General features: G+C 39.5%; 2 protein-coding genes across 2 annotated transcripts in view; one reads left to right on the top strand and one right to left on the bottom strand.

The window, feature by feature from the left end:
- The window catches only part of LOC145420005 (uncharacterized), a 108,723-nt gene that overhangs the window by 73,026 nt on the left and 18,443 nt on the right, over nt 1–17,254 (bottom strand). The gene's annotated exons all lie outside the window — the stretch shown is intronic.
- Nucleotides 1,523–5,957, top strand: LOC145419961 (tubulin alpha chain-like). Its single transcript, XM_080288521.1, has 2 exons — nt 1,523–1,597; nt 4,800–5,957. The coding sequence occupies exons 1-2, from the start codon at nt 1,523–1,525 to the stop codon at nt 5,703–5,705; spliced, it is 981 nt and encodes a 326-aa protein (XP_080144647.1). The 3' UTR covers nt 5,706–5,957.

The following is a 17,254-nucleotide window of genomic DNA, read 5'->3' as shown; positions in this document are numbered from 1 at the left end:
TGTAAAGCACTTTGGGTACCTTGAAAAGCGCTTTATAAATCCAATCCATTATAACTGAAATAAAATATGAGCAGAAATATAGAAGAATTAAGTCGAAAGATAGAAAAAGGCAAAATGTTTAAAATATATAATCACATAAGAGACTGAACCGTCCAGTCAGGTCACAGATTCATATCTACAATAATATTTTTGTTTGTTTTTGTTTTGATTTCATCACTTCTATATATTATTATTATTATTATTATTATAAGCATATTAAGTGTGTGTCTGAGCTGAAAGCTGCTCTCCTCTCCTGGTTTTCTGTATCACACAGACCACAACAACACAAAGCATCACCTGCAGACCGCTGAGCAGTATCCACCTGACTCTGTAGAAGGTCGAGTAAACCCCAAAGGCCTCTCTGTAGATCAGAACAAATGCTTCTGCTGACACACACTCATTCTCTGACTTATAACCTGTACACACATACTCTCCTGCATCTTCCAGTGAGACATTAGAGATTATCAGGCTGTCACGGGAACAAGTGATTCTATTGTCACTGCATAACTCAATATCGTACACAATTTTGCCTTCTGTTTGGATCAACTTAATGAACATAAAGTCCGAAGTACTAGTTTTCCAATCATCAGAGCATCTCATAGTGACTTCATCTCCCTCTGAGAAAACCTTTACTGCATGTGGACCAAATTTAGGGCACACCAAAAGCCAGTACATATGCATTACTTTTTCACCTTCACAGCAGTAGATACCTGAATCATTTAACATTAGTGATGGAAGTACCAGCGAGAAGTTTTGACCAACTTCTTGATCAATATTGTAGGGAACTGCATCCCTCCACCAAACTGGGGGCTGGTCATGAATGGGGTCCATGAAGGGACACTCCAGCACAGCTGTGTCTCCCTCTGAAGCATAACGTATCTTTGTGTCTCTGATCAACTGTACAGAGTAAGTGCTCACACACTGCTGTTGGTTCATCACCAGGCAGATGTAAAACGTTGGTCGTGTGTTGACATGAAGAAGTGATGCGTTTGTCACCTCCAGGAAACTTTCTTGGACTTTATTCACCTTCAAAATTCTGTCTTTGAAACTACTCAGCCCGTAATGTCTGATCCAACGCACCGTCAGATTCTCACCTGCTCCTTTACATTGTACGTCTTCAGTGTTTTCAAGACTTTCGATATATTCTTCCCCCCTTACTGTCTTGCACACAGTCAGGCTGATGTTTCTCTCATATGTCATGTTGCCCTGAGTCCAGCACACATCTTGGTACAGTCCAGAGTCTGAGTGGGTCAGGTTGTTGAGAGTAAATGAAGGAGAACCATGAAATGTCTCAGGAAATGAGAGTCGTCCTGTCAGGTCTTCATGTACTGTGAAGCTTCTGTTCCAGGGGTCAGAGATGTTCCACAGGACCAGAGTATCTTCACCAACACGTCTGGAGGTGATGCAGGAGCTGTTTTGATCTGGGAGCTTGAACTGTAAAGAGTCTCCTTCTTTTCTTATGGCGATAAATTCTTCTGCATGAATGTTGCTGATGAGAGTGAACAGCAGGGAGAAGCAGAGCTGTGCGACTGCAGCCATCCTGCTCAGAGGTCTCCTGGTGAGTGTCGTACAAACACTGACTCTGCTCGCTTCATGAGCTTCCTGTTTGTGGTTGGAGGAGGAACGCCACTTCTTTATCACATCATCAAGGAACACTTTGAAGCATTTGGCTCGATATCACGCCGTATATCTGCTTTCACTCTTCACAGGCCAAAGTGTGGACACGTTTTTTTTTATACTTCGTTGCATGGGTCCAGGGGTATCAAACATGTGGTCTGGAGCACAGAACCGGCCAGTCACAGTGTCCAATCTGAACCATTACAAGTGAGATAGTGTCAGCTTTACCACACAGCCATGAATATTTCTAAAAATGTAAAAGTCCTTTCTAAACTATTTAAAACTTTTTGAATAGTTTTTTAGTTTCAAAAACAACTAAAAAAATGTTGTTTCCTATGTGATCCTTCATAAAACATCACATATTTTCCAACATAATTCAGGGTTTGGTTTGGTCTAAGTAAGCAGAGAAGTCCAGGCATCCAGTTTCCATGCAGATGTTTACATGAAGCTCATCATCTGATGATGAAACTTACTTTGCACCCAAGCAGCCCAACCAGAAATTGAAAGTGTACATGCATCAAGGGACGGAGCACATCCCGTCAATAGGTCCAAAGTGCAATCGAGGCTAATCCCATGATCTTCTTATTTTCTTGTAGACCGAAGTTGAAAATCTGGCAGTATTTATTTTTGTGATTTTTTTTCCACTCTCAGCCGTCCTTCTCCTGTATTTGGGCCTGTTTGTTAATTTATTTCAATCATGTAAACAATATATAGGTGCATTTAGCAAAGAAAATTAGAGAAAAAAATACTATACAAAATAAAGTTAATACATTTCAATATTGCTTCTGTTCTGATTCATTTACATGTCGAAAGGGAGAAGGAAGAAGTACACACTTATTTATTTAAGTTATCCGTCAATATTTAGTCAGCTTCCTTACTGATAAGGAAGGACGATCGTGGCTCAAGAGTTGGGAGTTTGCCTTGTAATCGGAAGGTTGCCGGTTCGAGCCCCGGCTTGGACAGTCTCGGTCGTTGTGTCCTTGGGCGAGACACTTCACCCGTTGCCTACTGGTGGTGGTCAGAGGGCCCGGTGGCGCCAGTGTCCGGCAGCCTCGCCTCTGTCAGTGCGCCCCAGGGCGGCTGTGGCTACAATGTAGCTGCCATCACCAGTGTGTGAATGGGTGGATGACTGGATATGTAAAGCGCTTTGGGGTACTTAGGGACTAGTAAAGCGCTATATAAATACAGGCCATTTACCATATAATCTGTAATAAAAATAGTGAACAGATTTCTGATATAATATATAATATAATATTACACCATGAAATTTTCTAAATAGCGACAATTCACTTAATTTCAACATTTTCCCTCTTCTTTATAGCTCAAGAAGATCATATCTCTATAACTCTTGTTGAACTGTTTTATGTTTGGATATTGCTTCAATTCCATATTCAAACTGTTCCACAGCTTCACTCCATGCACTGAAACACAAACGCTTTTTCCTGTTGCACGTACCTTCCCTGTTTTGAGTTACAAAAACCCCTTAAATTATAACTTACTCCTTTAAAAAAAACATACTCTGAATATAATCTGGCAGTTCCTTATTTTTTGCTTTGAATATAATTTGTGCTGTTTGGAATTTCACTAGATCAGCAAATTTCAATATTTCAGACTGCAAAAATAGTGAGTTTGTATGTTCCCTATAACCTGCATTGTGGATGATTCGAACTGCTTTTTTGTTGAAGAGTAAAAAGTGAAAGTAATGTGGTTTAATAGTTGTTGCCCCAGACCTCTGCACAAAAGCTTAAGTATGGTGAAACCAGTGAACAGTAGAGAATATGAAGTGATGTCCCGTGTGATACCTGCTTTGCCTTGTTTAGTACTGCAATGCTTCGTGATACTTTGGAATGAATATATCTTACGTGAGCACTCCAGATTTTCATCTATTATTACCCCCAGAAATTTATTTTCACTGACTCTTTCAATATCAACACCATCCATCCATCTTCATCCGCTTTATCCGAGGCCGGGTCGCGGGGGCAGCAGCCTAAGCAGAAAGGCCCAGACCTCCCTCTCCCCAGCCACCTCCTCCAGCTTATCCGGGGGAACACCAAAGCGTTCCCAGGCCAGCCGAGAGATATAATCTCTCCAGCGTGTCCTGGGTCTGCCTGCTGGGCATTCCCAGTTATGTAAAAATAGAAAACAATGATCCACGCTGCAGTTTCACACCTTGCATTTCCATCCACTGGGACAAATTGGACCCTTTGCCATCCTACTTATGGGGGATTTTAATATTATTTAAATAAACTGCCAAACGTGTTTTGAATTTGCCCTAAAATAAAGTCATTAAAAAAATTTCCACTTGGAGTTAAAGTGGACATTAAACACCACGTGTATAAAGATTAATTTGCACCATGAAGCCCTGCTCTCACAAACTTGCATAGATGTAACATTGTCTGTGAAGTTAGATTTAAGAGAGAAGTCCTTGAGGTTTTTACAACAGAACGTGACGTCATCAGGTTGGTGGGTTGGCTGCAGCTCATAGACTTACATTATATTAGAAAACCAGTGAACCTCAGTGGAAAACAAGATTAAAACTAACAAGTCTAAGGGGGGTCACTTTGGTGCTCCCCCTGGTTACAGCAAAGAGTTTCATGTTAAGAAAACAAAGATATACTGTCCACTTTCACTCTGTGTCTCCTAAACAGTCAGTGTTTCCTCGTTGTTTCGCTAGCTGTGAAACGGGAAAATCCACCTGTTGGCTGTAATGTTCATGCAGGTGGCAGCAGGGAAAGTGGATATTTGTTATTCAACATGCGTCTGAGCTTATATTGACATCATAGGAGGTCAATTCTGTCGTGGAAGTAGGTTTCCATCTAAGTTAATGTCAGCTGTGACAGTTCTAACAGTTGTGCTGCTTGTTGTAGATCAGAAATAAATATAAACAGCTTATATTAAGTTGTGCCCAGTAGCTCAGCAGATACTCTAAAGCTCACGATGTAATGAGGAAAAGAAAACAGGCTGATATCCAGATTGACGTTTTGGAAACTGATTTTGCTTCTGCAGCATCCTGTGTGCAATCCTGTTAGAATATGTCTGATCAGGGCGATGGTTGGATCCTGTTAAATACCCCAATTCTTTGATCTTTGGGCTGAAAGAAGAACAACACTTGGTGTTTAATGCTCAATCAACAATCTCTTTAGACCATACAACCCTTTAGGCATAAACGTCCGGATGGGAGATTTGCACAGGAGGTGGAGTTTTCCATCTACCCAGTTCCCCAAGTGTCCACTGCTGTGGTTGAGCCATACAACTCCATCCTGACCACCCACACCACCCTAGAGCACTCTGACTGTGCCTTCATGGTAGATAACGAGGCAATCTATGACATCTGCCGTAGGAACCTCGATCTCGAGCGTCCTTCCTACACCAACCTGAACAGGTTGATCAGCCAGATTGTGTCCTCCATCACTGCTTCGCTCCGCTTCGATGGCGCCCTCAATGTTGATCTGACAGAGTTCCAGACCAACTTGGTGCCCTACCCTCGTATCCATTTCCCCCTGGCCACCTACGCCCCCGTCATCTCTGCAGAGAAAGCTTATCACGAGCAGTTAACTGTATCAGAAATCACAAACGCTTGCTTCGAGCCAGCCAATCAGATGGTGAAATGTGACCCTCGCCACGGCAAGTACATGGCCTGCTGCCTTTTGTACCGTGGCGATGTGGTGCCCAAAGATGTCAACGCTGCCATTGCTACCATCAAAACCAAGCGCACCATCCAGTTCGTGGACTGGTGCCCCACCGGTTTCAAGTTCGGCATCAACTACCAGCCACCCACTGTGGTTCCTGGTGGAGACCTGGCCAAGGTCCAGAGGGCTGTGTGTATGCTGAGCAACACCACCGCCATCGCTGAGGCCTGGGCACGACTTGACCACAAGTTTGACTTGATGTACGCCAAGCGTGCATTTGTTCACTGGTATGTGGGTGAGGGAATGGAGGAGGGTGAGTTTTCTGAGGCTAGAGAGGACATGGCAGCTCTAGAGAAGGATTATGAAGAGGTTGGAGTTGACTCTGTTGATGGGGAGGGAGATGAGGAAGGTGAGGAGTAGGTTCATTGCAATGAAATCATCAAAGTTATGCGAGTTCGCTCAGAAGCACTGTTACGTTGTTATACCAAATCTTGTTACACATTCCTGTGTATATTTTTCAACTTTAAATAAATGTGTTTGAAAATGTGTTTTAATGCTATGTGAGAGTGTAACATGGAGACATGACCACTTTGTTTTGTAGTTCTGTTCTTTCAATATCAGCACTTTCTTTTATTAAGGTGCTGCTTAATAAAGAGTACATGAGCTGTTTAATCACTGGTATGCTTAATTTTAACCCTCCAAAATCTAGAAAAGAAAGTTAACCGCTAGGTTAATTCTGAATAAAGTAAAATAACGTAAATAAATTACAAATATAATAATTTAACATTATAATAACTAAAAGCGACATTTTTAGTGAATCTATATCTTTCTTAACCCCCCTAGTTCACAAAGCCTTAAAGTTTACTCTTCGGGCGCCCCTCATCCCCCGTTTTTTTCCGCCAAAATTATCCACACCCACTGCCGCGCTGAGCATTCTGGGATATGTTGGGCCACAAAGTCTACACCGCCACATCCTTAAAATTCAGGGAAATGAAGGACGCATTTGAGGGCCGGATTTCGAGCAGCCTTCGAAGTGGGACAGCCTTCGTCGCGTCGCTGTGACGTAATCGGCCTTAAAATGCGGCCTTTAAGGCTGCAGACCCTGAATTGGGAAACAGCCATAGCCTAACATATGAAACAGGAAAAGACGGCCGTGTAATCCCTTTATTTCCCTTGAGAGAGAAATGGATCTGAAACCACAGAAATCAGAGTGTTTGCAGAGTGCAGACACACAGATAATGAAGACATGCTGCTCGGAAATGTTAGATACAGATAAAAATGGAGTGTGTGTGTGTGTGTGTGTGTACTGAGCCAAGATTGCAAAACAGCCCAACTGCCTCAGTAATTATGGACCTTATAGTCCTTACAAACACTGTTTCACTAACTTCAGTAAACATTTTACATACATATGTCACTGCTGTATAATTTACAGCAAACGCCGTGAACGCAGCGGTGCACGAGCCACTGCAGTGGAGCTCACGTACAGCTTTGTGGGCTCAGAATGTGGTTATAAATGTTTTGTACTTGTACTTTTGTATGTGTAAAAAGAATTTGTGTGTGTGTAAAAAAGATTTGTATGTGGACTTAGCCAAAAAAAAACCCGTGTGAATCTCTGCAAGTTACAAGTACGAATTTTGACCCTATTTTTCTTCCTTTCATCTGATTGGTCAATGTCATGTCAATCACAAATGTAATAATCCAATCAGAGAACAGATGGGTTTGGCTGTCGGAGGGGAGCTTTTTTGAACTGCGGGTTATTACTCTATAATATTACTTACTCTAATATTATTAATAATAATTATTAGTAATATTAATTATTAATTATCTAATAATATACTAATCTAATATTACTTACACCGCACTTTACAGTTATTTATTTGTAAAAACTGTTTGGAATCATGTATGATTTTTGTTCCACTTCTCACATGTTTACCACTTTGTGTTGGTCTTTCACGTGGAATTCCAATAAAATTGATTCATGTTTGCGGCTGTAATGTGACAAAATGTGGAAAAGTTTAAGGGGGCCAAACACTTTTGCAAGCCACTGTAAAGAACTTGGAAAGAAAAACTTCTGGCATCCAGATGTTTTTCTTCTCCATAAAGGTGTATTTAAAAAAAGAACAGCAAATTATAATATTAAAGCGGATGTGTGACCTTAAAGGTTTCTGGCTGAAAAAAGGTCACTGATCAAACTGATTCTTGCTCACAAAAAACATTTTAATCAGATTCTCTGGAGGAAAATTTGAAAACATTTCCTCCTAACTTCTCAGTATTCACTTATCAGCATTCAGTCAAACGTTCATTTACGGGTGTAGTTAAAAAACTGCTAATAACTGACTTTTAGTGATGGGATTTCCGGCTCTTTTTAGAGAGCCGGCTCTTTCGGCTCGGCTCACTAAAAAGAGCCGGCTCTTTCGGCTCCGAACCGGCTCTTCAGGTTGTTTTGTTGCTTTAATTAATTTATTATTCACAATAATATAAAATTATGCACAAAAGGAATTACTAACGTAAAAAAGTGGTTTTATTTATATATGTTTATATATAAATATATGCGGTGGCCCCTAGAGACAAAATCCTCTATGCTGTTGCATGCTGGGGGAGCAGGCTGAGGGTCGCAGATGCCAACAGACTTAATAAACTAATCCGTAAGGCCAGCAATGTTGTGGGGATGGAGCTGGACACCCTCAAGGTGGTGTCGGAGAGGCGGATGCTGTCCAAGATAAAGACAATGTTGGATAACACCTCCCACCCTCTCCATGACATGCTGGTCAGTCACAGGAGCACGTTCAGTGAGAGACTGAGATTACCGAAAAGCACCACTGAACGACACAGGAAATCTTTCCTGCCTGTGGCCATCTCCCTGTACAATGCATCCACTTAACACACTGTTTACTGCTACAACTACACATGTTTCTTTTCCGACTATTTATTTATGAGTGACTTATGTATGTATGTATATATATGTATATATTGTACTATTCTTAGTGTATTGTCTGTCTTGTCTTAATGTTGGTTTAAAATGGAGCACTGTAACAAAAAATAATTTCCCCCAGGGATCAATAAAGTATTCTGATTCTGAAAACACGTACAAACTCCAAAACACATTTCTAGCATGAACTGAACTTCCAAAGCAGAGCTACTAGATCACTTAAATTACACAATTGAAAGCATGTGTGTATTGTTTGTGTATTTATACACAGGCACTCAAATATATTCAAATAATTTAAAAAAAAGTTCATCTACCTGTTACTATCACACACCAAATCCGGTCGTTGGGTACTTGCTGGATTGTGTAGCCACAAGATAACAAAAGCTAAACACTGCGCCCAGCATCCTGGAGCACTTCTGTTGTCTTTTGTAAGTGTTTTGAGTTTTTACGTGCTTCGGAGTTTGTACGTGTTTTTACGTGTTTTGGAGTTTTTACGTGTTTTGGAGTTTGTACATGCTTCAGAGTTCGTACGTGATTTGAAGTTTGTATGTGCTTTGTCTCTAGGGACCACTGTAAATATACTTTTATTTATTCACGCCACATAAAATGTAATAAATAAATCATATAATACAAAAATCAACTATTCACATTTCAACTTTTAACTATTTAAATTTTCAGCTGTTTCCTTTTACAAATTTAAAGTGAAAACAACACAAAACACTGCAAAACACAATTAAATATAAATTATAATATGAAAACAAAAAGAACATGCACATTCTGTCATATGGGCCCGCATGAATCCGCACTTTCTGAATCCTTTATCATCTGCAACCGAAAATAGTTGTGGATGATTACTATACCTTTCTAATGTGACGTTGTTGTCCCTGGCTCTCTTTCTCTCTCTCTGGCTCTGTTCCTGCTACTGAGTGTAACTACCGCCCCTCCCCCCTCTGCCCAGCGTAAAGCACAAGGCTCGCGTGCAGAGTGAAGCGGAAAAAAGTGCGAGACAGAGGCTGAGAGAAAAAAAAAAAACCACGAGCCGTCACGGCTCGCGATAAGGAGCCGGCTCTCGTCGTTCACGTCAAAGAGCCGGCTCTAAGAGCCATTTCGTTCGCGAACGACCCATCACTACTGACTTTCCACAGCAGTTGTTTGGTCGGACACAGTGAGAGATGTAATCTGTTACTCTTCATGTGAGAAAGAAGGTGTCTCTGAGATGTACTAATAGTGTGTTAGTTCCAAATAATAAATTAGTGAATGTATTTCATGGCAGCTTGATTATTCTGGGACAAACAGTGCAGTCTTCCTCAAAGCATCACTGTGAATATAATCATATAATGTTAAAAATATAATAACAGTCTTTTTATTATTGGTCAATGAAATAAATAAATCCTCTTTATTATCAGAGTGAAAACAGACTTCCACAAACGAACGTCAACTGATGAGTCCATAAATATTCAGCCATTCAAAGGTGACTGACCTACTTCAACAGCCAAAATCACATATTTCTGGAAGGTCCACTCACTGGTTATTCAGCGTGCCAGGCTGCAGTTACACCATGCAGACAAAAGAGCACTCGGAGCAAGTTAAAGGAAAGTTTATTCAGAAGTAGAAGTCTGGGAATGGAGACAGAGGAGTTCACTTAAATCTGTCATTATGAAACGGAAGCAATCAAATCTGCCTAAATCTGACACTCAAAGGTAAACTGGATACCTGGCTGACCATCACGTTCACGACCAGGTGAGGACGGATCAAAGATCAGGAGTCGATTTCAAGCTTGGGCTTGCTTTCATCATATTAGTCCAATCCAATCCAACTTTATTTATAGAGTACGTTAAAACCAACATGGTTGAATAAAGCGCTTTCCATCACAAAAACTGAGATAAAAGTAAAAAAAAACATAAACAGACAAAGAAAGTTAAATAACAATAAAATAAATACATAAATGAAAAAAAGATTTCAAAATTAAATCCTTAAATATATTAAATATTAAAACTAGTGCTGTCAGCGTTAATCTCATTAAAATGACGTTAACGCCACGCGGCAAATCTCCGTTAGTGAATTACAGTTTTTTACAGACGCTAGGACACATGTCTCAATACTTAGGTCACGTTTGCAAAACTCCTCACACAGTGAGCACAACAGAAGTCTATGTGGGCTAAACTGAGGATCAGTTATCATTGTTTTTCGCACAAAATGCATTCAATGACTACATCTCTCAAATTTCATGAATCATCTTCTCACTCAGACACAACAACTGCCAAAAATCTTTGTACGGACAGGACATTTTGCATGTGCTTACATACTGTTTTCAAAACTGTTAAACTCATGGTCAAAACAATAACACAATGCAAAACTTGAAAAGACAGCAAAATCCAACAGCAATATTTTATTGAAACATATTTTAAATCTAAAAATGCAGTTTAACCAGCCACAGCTGATTCTCATTGTAGATGAACATCTACACAGGTGTTACTCCTTCAATTTTTCAACTCCTTCAATTCTGGCAGCCAGAAGATTCTTTCCTAGGTGTATTGCCCTAGATGACATAAGATGTGATGTGGATGAGAACCTGTGGCCAAATGGAGAAGACCGAGTAGATTAGCATTACTATTGTATGTGTATCAGTGGATGGCGTGTACACAAATTCTTGTATTTTGGGATTACTTAGTGCAAAAAAATAAAAATACATAAACAAATATTACCGACGTCTGCATGATGTCTGATTCATTCCAGTAACATATATTGAAATTATAAACAGAGATGTGTCCTTGTTTTACACAGGAAAACACTGTGTCATGCTACATGTTGTTAGTGTTTTTTAGGTCATTGTTTTGTGGGTGACAAAGTGTGTTTGTCGGCTGTCAACCTTTGCTAGTGTTCTGGAAGAATGAGTTTATTTGACACCTGAATGAAGTGTTTTGGTAGTTGTAGTGCATTTTGAATGTGAAATGAACTGCTTTGCCAAGCTGAGGGTCAGTTAGGAGGATTGTGTGAAGAGTTTTGCACAAGTGACCTAAGTATTGAGAAATGTGCCCTAGCGTCTGTAAAAAACTGTAACGCAGATCGTGTGGTTGTTTGCTGACAACAAAAAAACATCAAAGGAGAAAAGTTGCATCTAAGAACACGTTTTTTTCTTACTGATGCTCATTAGTGAAACACAAAGACATTAGACAAAAATGAAACTTTAGACCCTCTCCTCCCCCAACAGAAGTCAAAGGGATCTTCCAGGAATAGTGACACTATTTTCTGGAGGATTGATTGGTCAGTACGTCGTGATTTCATACCTGCTGATCTCTAATCTGGAACCTAACCGGCACCAGCAGAGTAAAAGACACTTAACAGCTAAATTGAATCAAGCATAAAAACATTTTAGGCATTAGTGATGGGTCGTTCGCGAACGAAATGGCTCTTAGAGCCGGCTCTTTGACGTGAACGACGCGAGCCGGCTCCTTATCGCGAGCCGTCACGTGGGGGTTTTTTTTTTTTCTTTCTCTCAGCCTCTCTCTCGCACTTTTTTTCCGCTTCACTCTGCACGCGAGCCTTGTGCTTTACGCTGGGCAGAGGGGGGAGGGGCGGTAGTTACACTCAGTAGCACAGGAACAGAGCCAGAGAGAGAGAAAGAGAGGCAGGGACAACAACATTAGAAAGGTATAGTAATCATCCACAACTATTTTCGGTTGCAGATGATAAAGGATTGAGAAAGTTTATTCATGCAGGTCCATATGACAGAGAATATGCATGTTCTTTTAGTTTTCATATTATAATTTATATTTAATTGTGTTGTGGTTTGCAGTGTTTTGTGTTCTTTTCACTTTAAATTTGTGAAAGGAAAAAGCTGAAAATTTAAATAGTTAAAAGTTGAAATGTGAATAGTTGATTTTTGTATTATATGATTTATTTATTACATTTTATGTGGAGTGAATAAATAAAAGTATATTTACGGTGGCCCCTAGAGACAAAGCACATACAAACTTCAAATCACGTACGAACTCTGAAGCATGTACAAACTCCAAAACACGTAAAAACACGTACAAACTCCAAAACACGTAAAAACTCCAAAAACACGTAAAAACACGTACAAACTCCGAAGCACGTACAAACTCAGAAGCATATAAAAACTCAGAAGCACATAAAAACTCAAAACACGTACAAAAGACAACAGAAGTGCTCCAGGATGCTGGGCGCAGTGTTGAGCCTTTGTTATCTTGTGGCTACACAAGCCAGCAAGTACCAACGACCGGATTTGGTGTGTGGTAATAACAGGTAAATGAACTTTTTTTTAAATTATTTGAATATATATATGAGTGCCTGTGTATAAATATACAAACAATACACACATGCTTTCAATTGTGTAATTTAAGTGATCTAGTAGCTCTGCTTTGGAAGTTCAGTTCATGCTAGAAATGTGTTTTGGAGTTTGTACGTGTTTTGTCTCTAGGGGCCACCGCATATATTTATATATAAACATATATAAATAAAACCACTTGTTTTTACGTTAGTAATTCCTTTTGTGCATAATTTTATATTATTGTTAATAATAAATTAATTAAAGCCACAAAACAACCTGAAGAGCCGGTTCGGAGCCGAAAGAGCCGGCTCTTTTTAGTGAGCCGAACCGAAAGAGCCGGATCTCTAAAAAGAGCCGGAAATCCTATCACTATTAGGCATCAAGACAAGTCATATTATCTGTGAATTTCCCTTTTTTTGATTGGTCAGATGCTGCCAACGCCTCCCTTTCCTTGTGAAGGTGCATGAGAAAACCTGGATTAACATTGCTAACCAGCGGACAGCCCAGTGTGCCCAGCAGAGCCCTTCACACTCTGTTACAGAAAAACCATATGTTTTTTTTTGTGTTGTGTCAGGGATGGATATGTAGTTGTAACGTTTGTGTTCACTAACTTTACTTTCTGTTTCCTACCCTGCCTAGTCTGTCTTGGACTCAATGCTGACTCAGCCTATAGTCTCTCCTCCACCTCTGCCTCTGCTCTCTCACGCTCTTCTCTGGCTCTACTTTCTGCTAACATTCTGCTCTTCTCTCCTCTTCTGAGCCTGCTCCAGCCACAACTTAGCAACTGCTAACTGCAATTCCTTCCTCTGCTTCGCTTTACCTGTTTTACCTGCTACACTTACAGCTATTCTTTCTACCAGCATTTTACACTGAACTTCCACTAATGTCCCTTCAAATCCACATTTCCTGGTGGAGACCTGGCCAAGGTCCAGAGGGCTGTGTGTATGCTGAGCAACACCACCGCCATCGCTGAGGCCTGGGCTTGATGTACGGCAAGCGTGCATTTGTTCACTGGTATGTGGGTGAGGGAATGGAGGAGGGTGAGTTTTCTGAGGCTAGAGAGGACATGGCAGCTCTAGAGAAGGATTATGAAGAGGTTGGAGTTGACTCTGTTGATGGGGAGGGAGATGAGGAAGGTGAGGAGTAGGTTTATTGCAATGAAATCATCAAAGTTATGCGAGTTCGCTCAGAAGCACTGTTACGTTGTTATACCAAATCTTGTTACACATTCCTGTGTATATTTTTCAACTTTAAATAAATGTGTTTGAAAATGTGTTTTAATGCTATGTGAGAGTGTAACATGGAGACATGACCACTTTGTTTTGTAGTTCTGTTCTTTCAATATCAGCACTTTCTTTTATTAAGGTGCTGCTTAATAAAGAGTACATGAGCTGTTTAATCACTGGTATGCTTAATTTTAACCCCCCAAAATCTAGAAAAGAAAGTTAACCGCCAGGTTAATTCTGAATAAAGTAAAATAACGTAAATAAATTAAAATATAATAATTTAACATTATAATAACTAAAAGCGACATTTTTAGTGAATCTATATCTTTCTTAACCCCCCTAGTTCACAAAGCCTTAAAGTTTACTCTTCGGGCGCCCCTCATCCGCCATTTTTTTCTGCCAAAATTATCCACACCCACTGCCGCGCTATGCATTCTGGGATATGTTGGGCCACGAAGTCTACACCGCCACATCCTTAAAATTCAGGGAAATGAAGGACGCATTTGAGGGCCGGATTTCGAGCAGCCTTCGAAGTGGGACAGCCTTCGTCGCGTCGCTGTGACGTAATCGGCCTTAAAATGCGGCCTTTAAGGCTGCAGACCCTGAATTGGGATACAGCCATAGCCTAACATATGAAACAGGAAAAGACGGCCGTGTAATCCCTTTATTTCCCTTGAGAGAGAAATGGATCTGAAACCACAGAAATCAGAGTGTTTGCAGAGTGCAGACACACAGATAATGAAGACATGCTGCTCGGAAATGTTAGATACAGATAAAAATGGTGTGTGTGTGTGTGTGTGTGTACTGAGCCCAACTGCCTCAGTAATTATGGACCTTATAGTCCTTACAAACACTGTTTCACTAACTTCAGTAAACATTTTACATACATATGTCACTGCTGTATAATTTACAGCAAACGCCGTGAACGCAGCGGTGCACGAGCCACTGCAGTGGAGCTCACGTACAGCTTTGTGGGCTCAAAATGTGGTTAGAAATATTTTGTACTTCTACTTTTGTATGTGTAAAAAGAATTTGTGTGTGTGTGCAAGTTACAAGTACGAATTTTGACCCTATTTTTCTTCCTTTCATCTGATTGGTCAATGTCATGTCAATCACAAATGTAACAATCCAATCAGAGAACAGATGGGTTTGGCTGTCGGAGGGGAGCTTTTTTGAACTGCAGGTTATTACTCTATAATATTACTTACTCTAATATTATTAATAATAATTATTAGTAATATTAATTATTAATTATCTAATAATATACTAATCTAATATTACTTACACCGCACTTTACAGTTATTTATTTGTAAAAAATGTTTTGATTGATTGAATCTTTATTTTGAACATGTTGAAAAAGTACAACAAAATAGAATTAAAAGAGACAAATGAACAAAGCAAAACAAAAGGAAAACGAGCAACCACAACTCATAATAAGCATAAGCTTATTTAATCCCACCCCTTTTCCACTATCTAGTATCAATAGACTACAGAAATACCTCCTTCCAATTACATTATATGTCATGTGTATTTATTTATTTTTTTAATATATATACATATATGTTTCTATCTATCCATACATATGTATACACACATACGCACATATACACATTTTCAATAACCCCATTAACACCTCAAGGATACACAACCCATACCAACATACCCGTGCACCTGCACACACATGAAAATATTAGACAAGAACACCCTATCAAATCTCTACCTTTTCCCTGTACCCTGTAAAAACCATATCCTTAAACCGCTTTTTAAACTGCGCCATGCTCGGACATTGCTTCATATCTTTACTTAGTCTGTTCCACAGCTTCACTCCACACACAGAGATGCAAAAACTTTTTAATGTTGTACGGATACGAGGATGTTTTAAATTTAATTCCCCCCTCAAATTGTATCCCCGTTCCCTTTTAGAAAACATTTTTAGAATATTGTCAGGAAGCAGGTTATTTATTGCTTTATATATAATTTGTGCTGTGAGAAAATGAACCAGATCTGTGAATTTTAGAATTTTTGATTTTAATCTTTAATTTTAGTGGATGTTTGGAATCATGTATGATTTTTGTTCCACTTCTCACATGTTTACCACTTTGTGTTGGTCTTTCACGTGAAATTCCAATAAAATTGATTCATGTTTGCGGCTGTAATGTGACAAAATGTGGAAGAGTTTAAGGGGGCCAAACACTTTTGCAAGCCACTGTAAGGAGCTTGGAAAGAAAAGCATCTGGCATCAGGACATCCAGATGTTTTTCTTCTCTACAAAGGTGTATTAAAAAAAAGAACAGCAAATTATAATATTAAAGCGGATGTGTGACCTTAAAGGTTTCTGGCTGAAAAAAGGTCACTGATCAAACTGATTCTTGCTCACAAAAAACATTTTAATCAGATTCTCTGGAGGAAAATTTGAAAACATTTCCTCCTAACTTCTCAGTATTCACTCATCAGCATTCAGTCAAACGTTCATTTACGGGTGTAGTTAAAAAACTGCTAATAACTGACTTTCCACAGCAGTTGTTTGGTCGGACACAGTAAGAGATGTAATCTGTTACTCTTCATGTGAGAAAGAAGGTGTCTCTGAGATGTACTAATAGTGTGTTAGTTCCAAATAGTAAATTAGTGAATGTATTTCATGGCAGTTTGATTATTCTGGGACAAACAGTGCAGTCTTCCTCAAAGCATCACTGTGAATATAATCATATAATGTTAAAAATATAATAACAGTCTTTTTATTATTGGTCAATGAAATAAATATTCAGCCCTTCAAAGGTGACTGACCTACTTCAACAGCCAAAATCACATATTTCTGGAAGGTCCACTCACTGGTTATTCAGCATGCCAGGCTGCAGTTACACCATGCAGACAAAAGAGCACTCGGAGCAAGTTAAAGGAAAGTTTATTCAAAAGTAGAAGTCTGGGAATGGAGACAGAGGAGTTCACTTAAATCTGTCATCATGAAACGGAAGCAATCAAATCTGCCTAAATCTGACACTCAAAGTAGTGATGGGATTTCCGGCTCTTTTTAGAGATCCGGCTCTTTCGGTTCGGCTCACTAAAAAGAGCCGGCTCTTTCGGCTCCGAACCGGCTCTTCAGGTTGTTTTGTTGCTTTAATTAATTTATTATTAACAATAATATAAAATTATGCACAAAAGGAATTACTAACGTAAAAAAGTGGTTTTATTTATATATGTTTATATATAAATATATGCGGTGGCCCCTAGAGACAAAACACGTACAAACTCCAAAACACATTTCTAGCATGAACTGAACTTCCAAAGCAGAGCTACTAGATCACTTAAATTACACAATTGAAAGCATGTGTGTATTGTTTGTGTATTTATACACAGGCACTCATATATATATTCAAATAATTTTAAAAAAAGTTCATTTACCTGTTATTACCACACACCAAATCCGGTCATTGGTACTTGCTGGCTTGTGTAGCCACAAGATAACAAAGGCTCAACACTGCGCCCAGCATCCTGGAGCACTTCTGTTGTTCTTTTGTACGTGTTT

This window comes from Astatotilapia calliptera, chromosome 14 (genome assembly GCF_964374335.1).
Source record: "Astatotilapia calliptera chromosome 14, fAstCal68.1, whole genome shotgun sequence".
Lineage (NCBI taxonomy): Eukaryota > Metazoa > Chordata > Actinopteri > Cichliformes > Cichlidae > Astatotilapia > Astatotilapia calliptera.
This window is presented reverse-complemented; position numbering and strand designations above follow the sequence as displayed.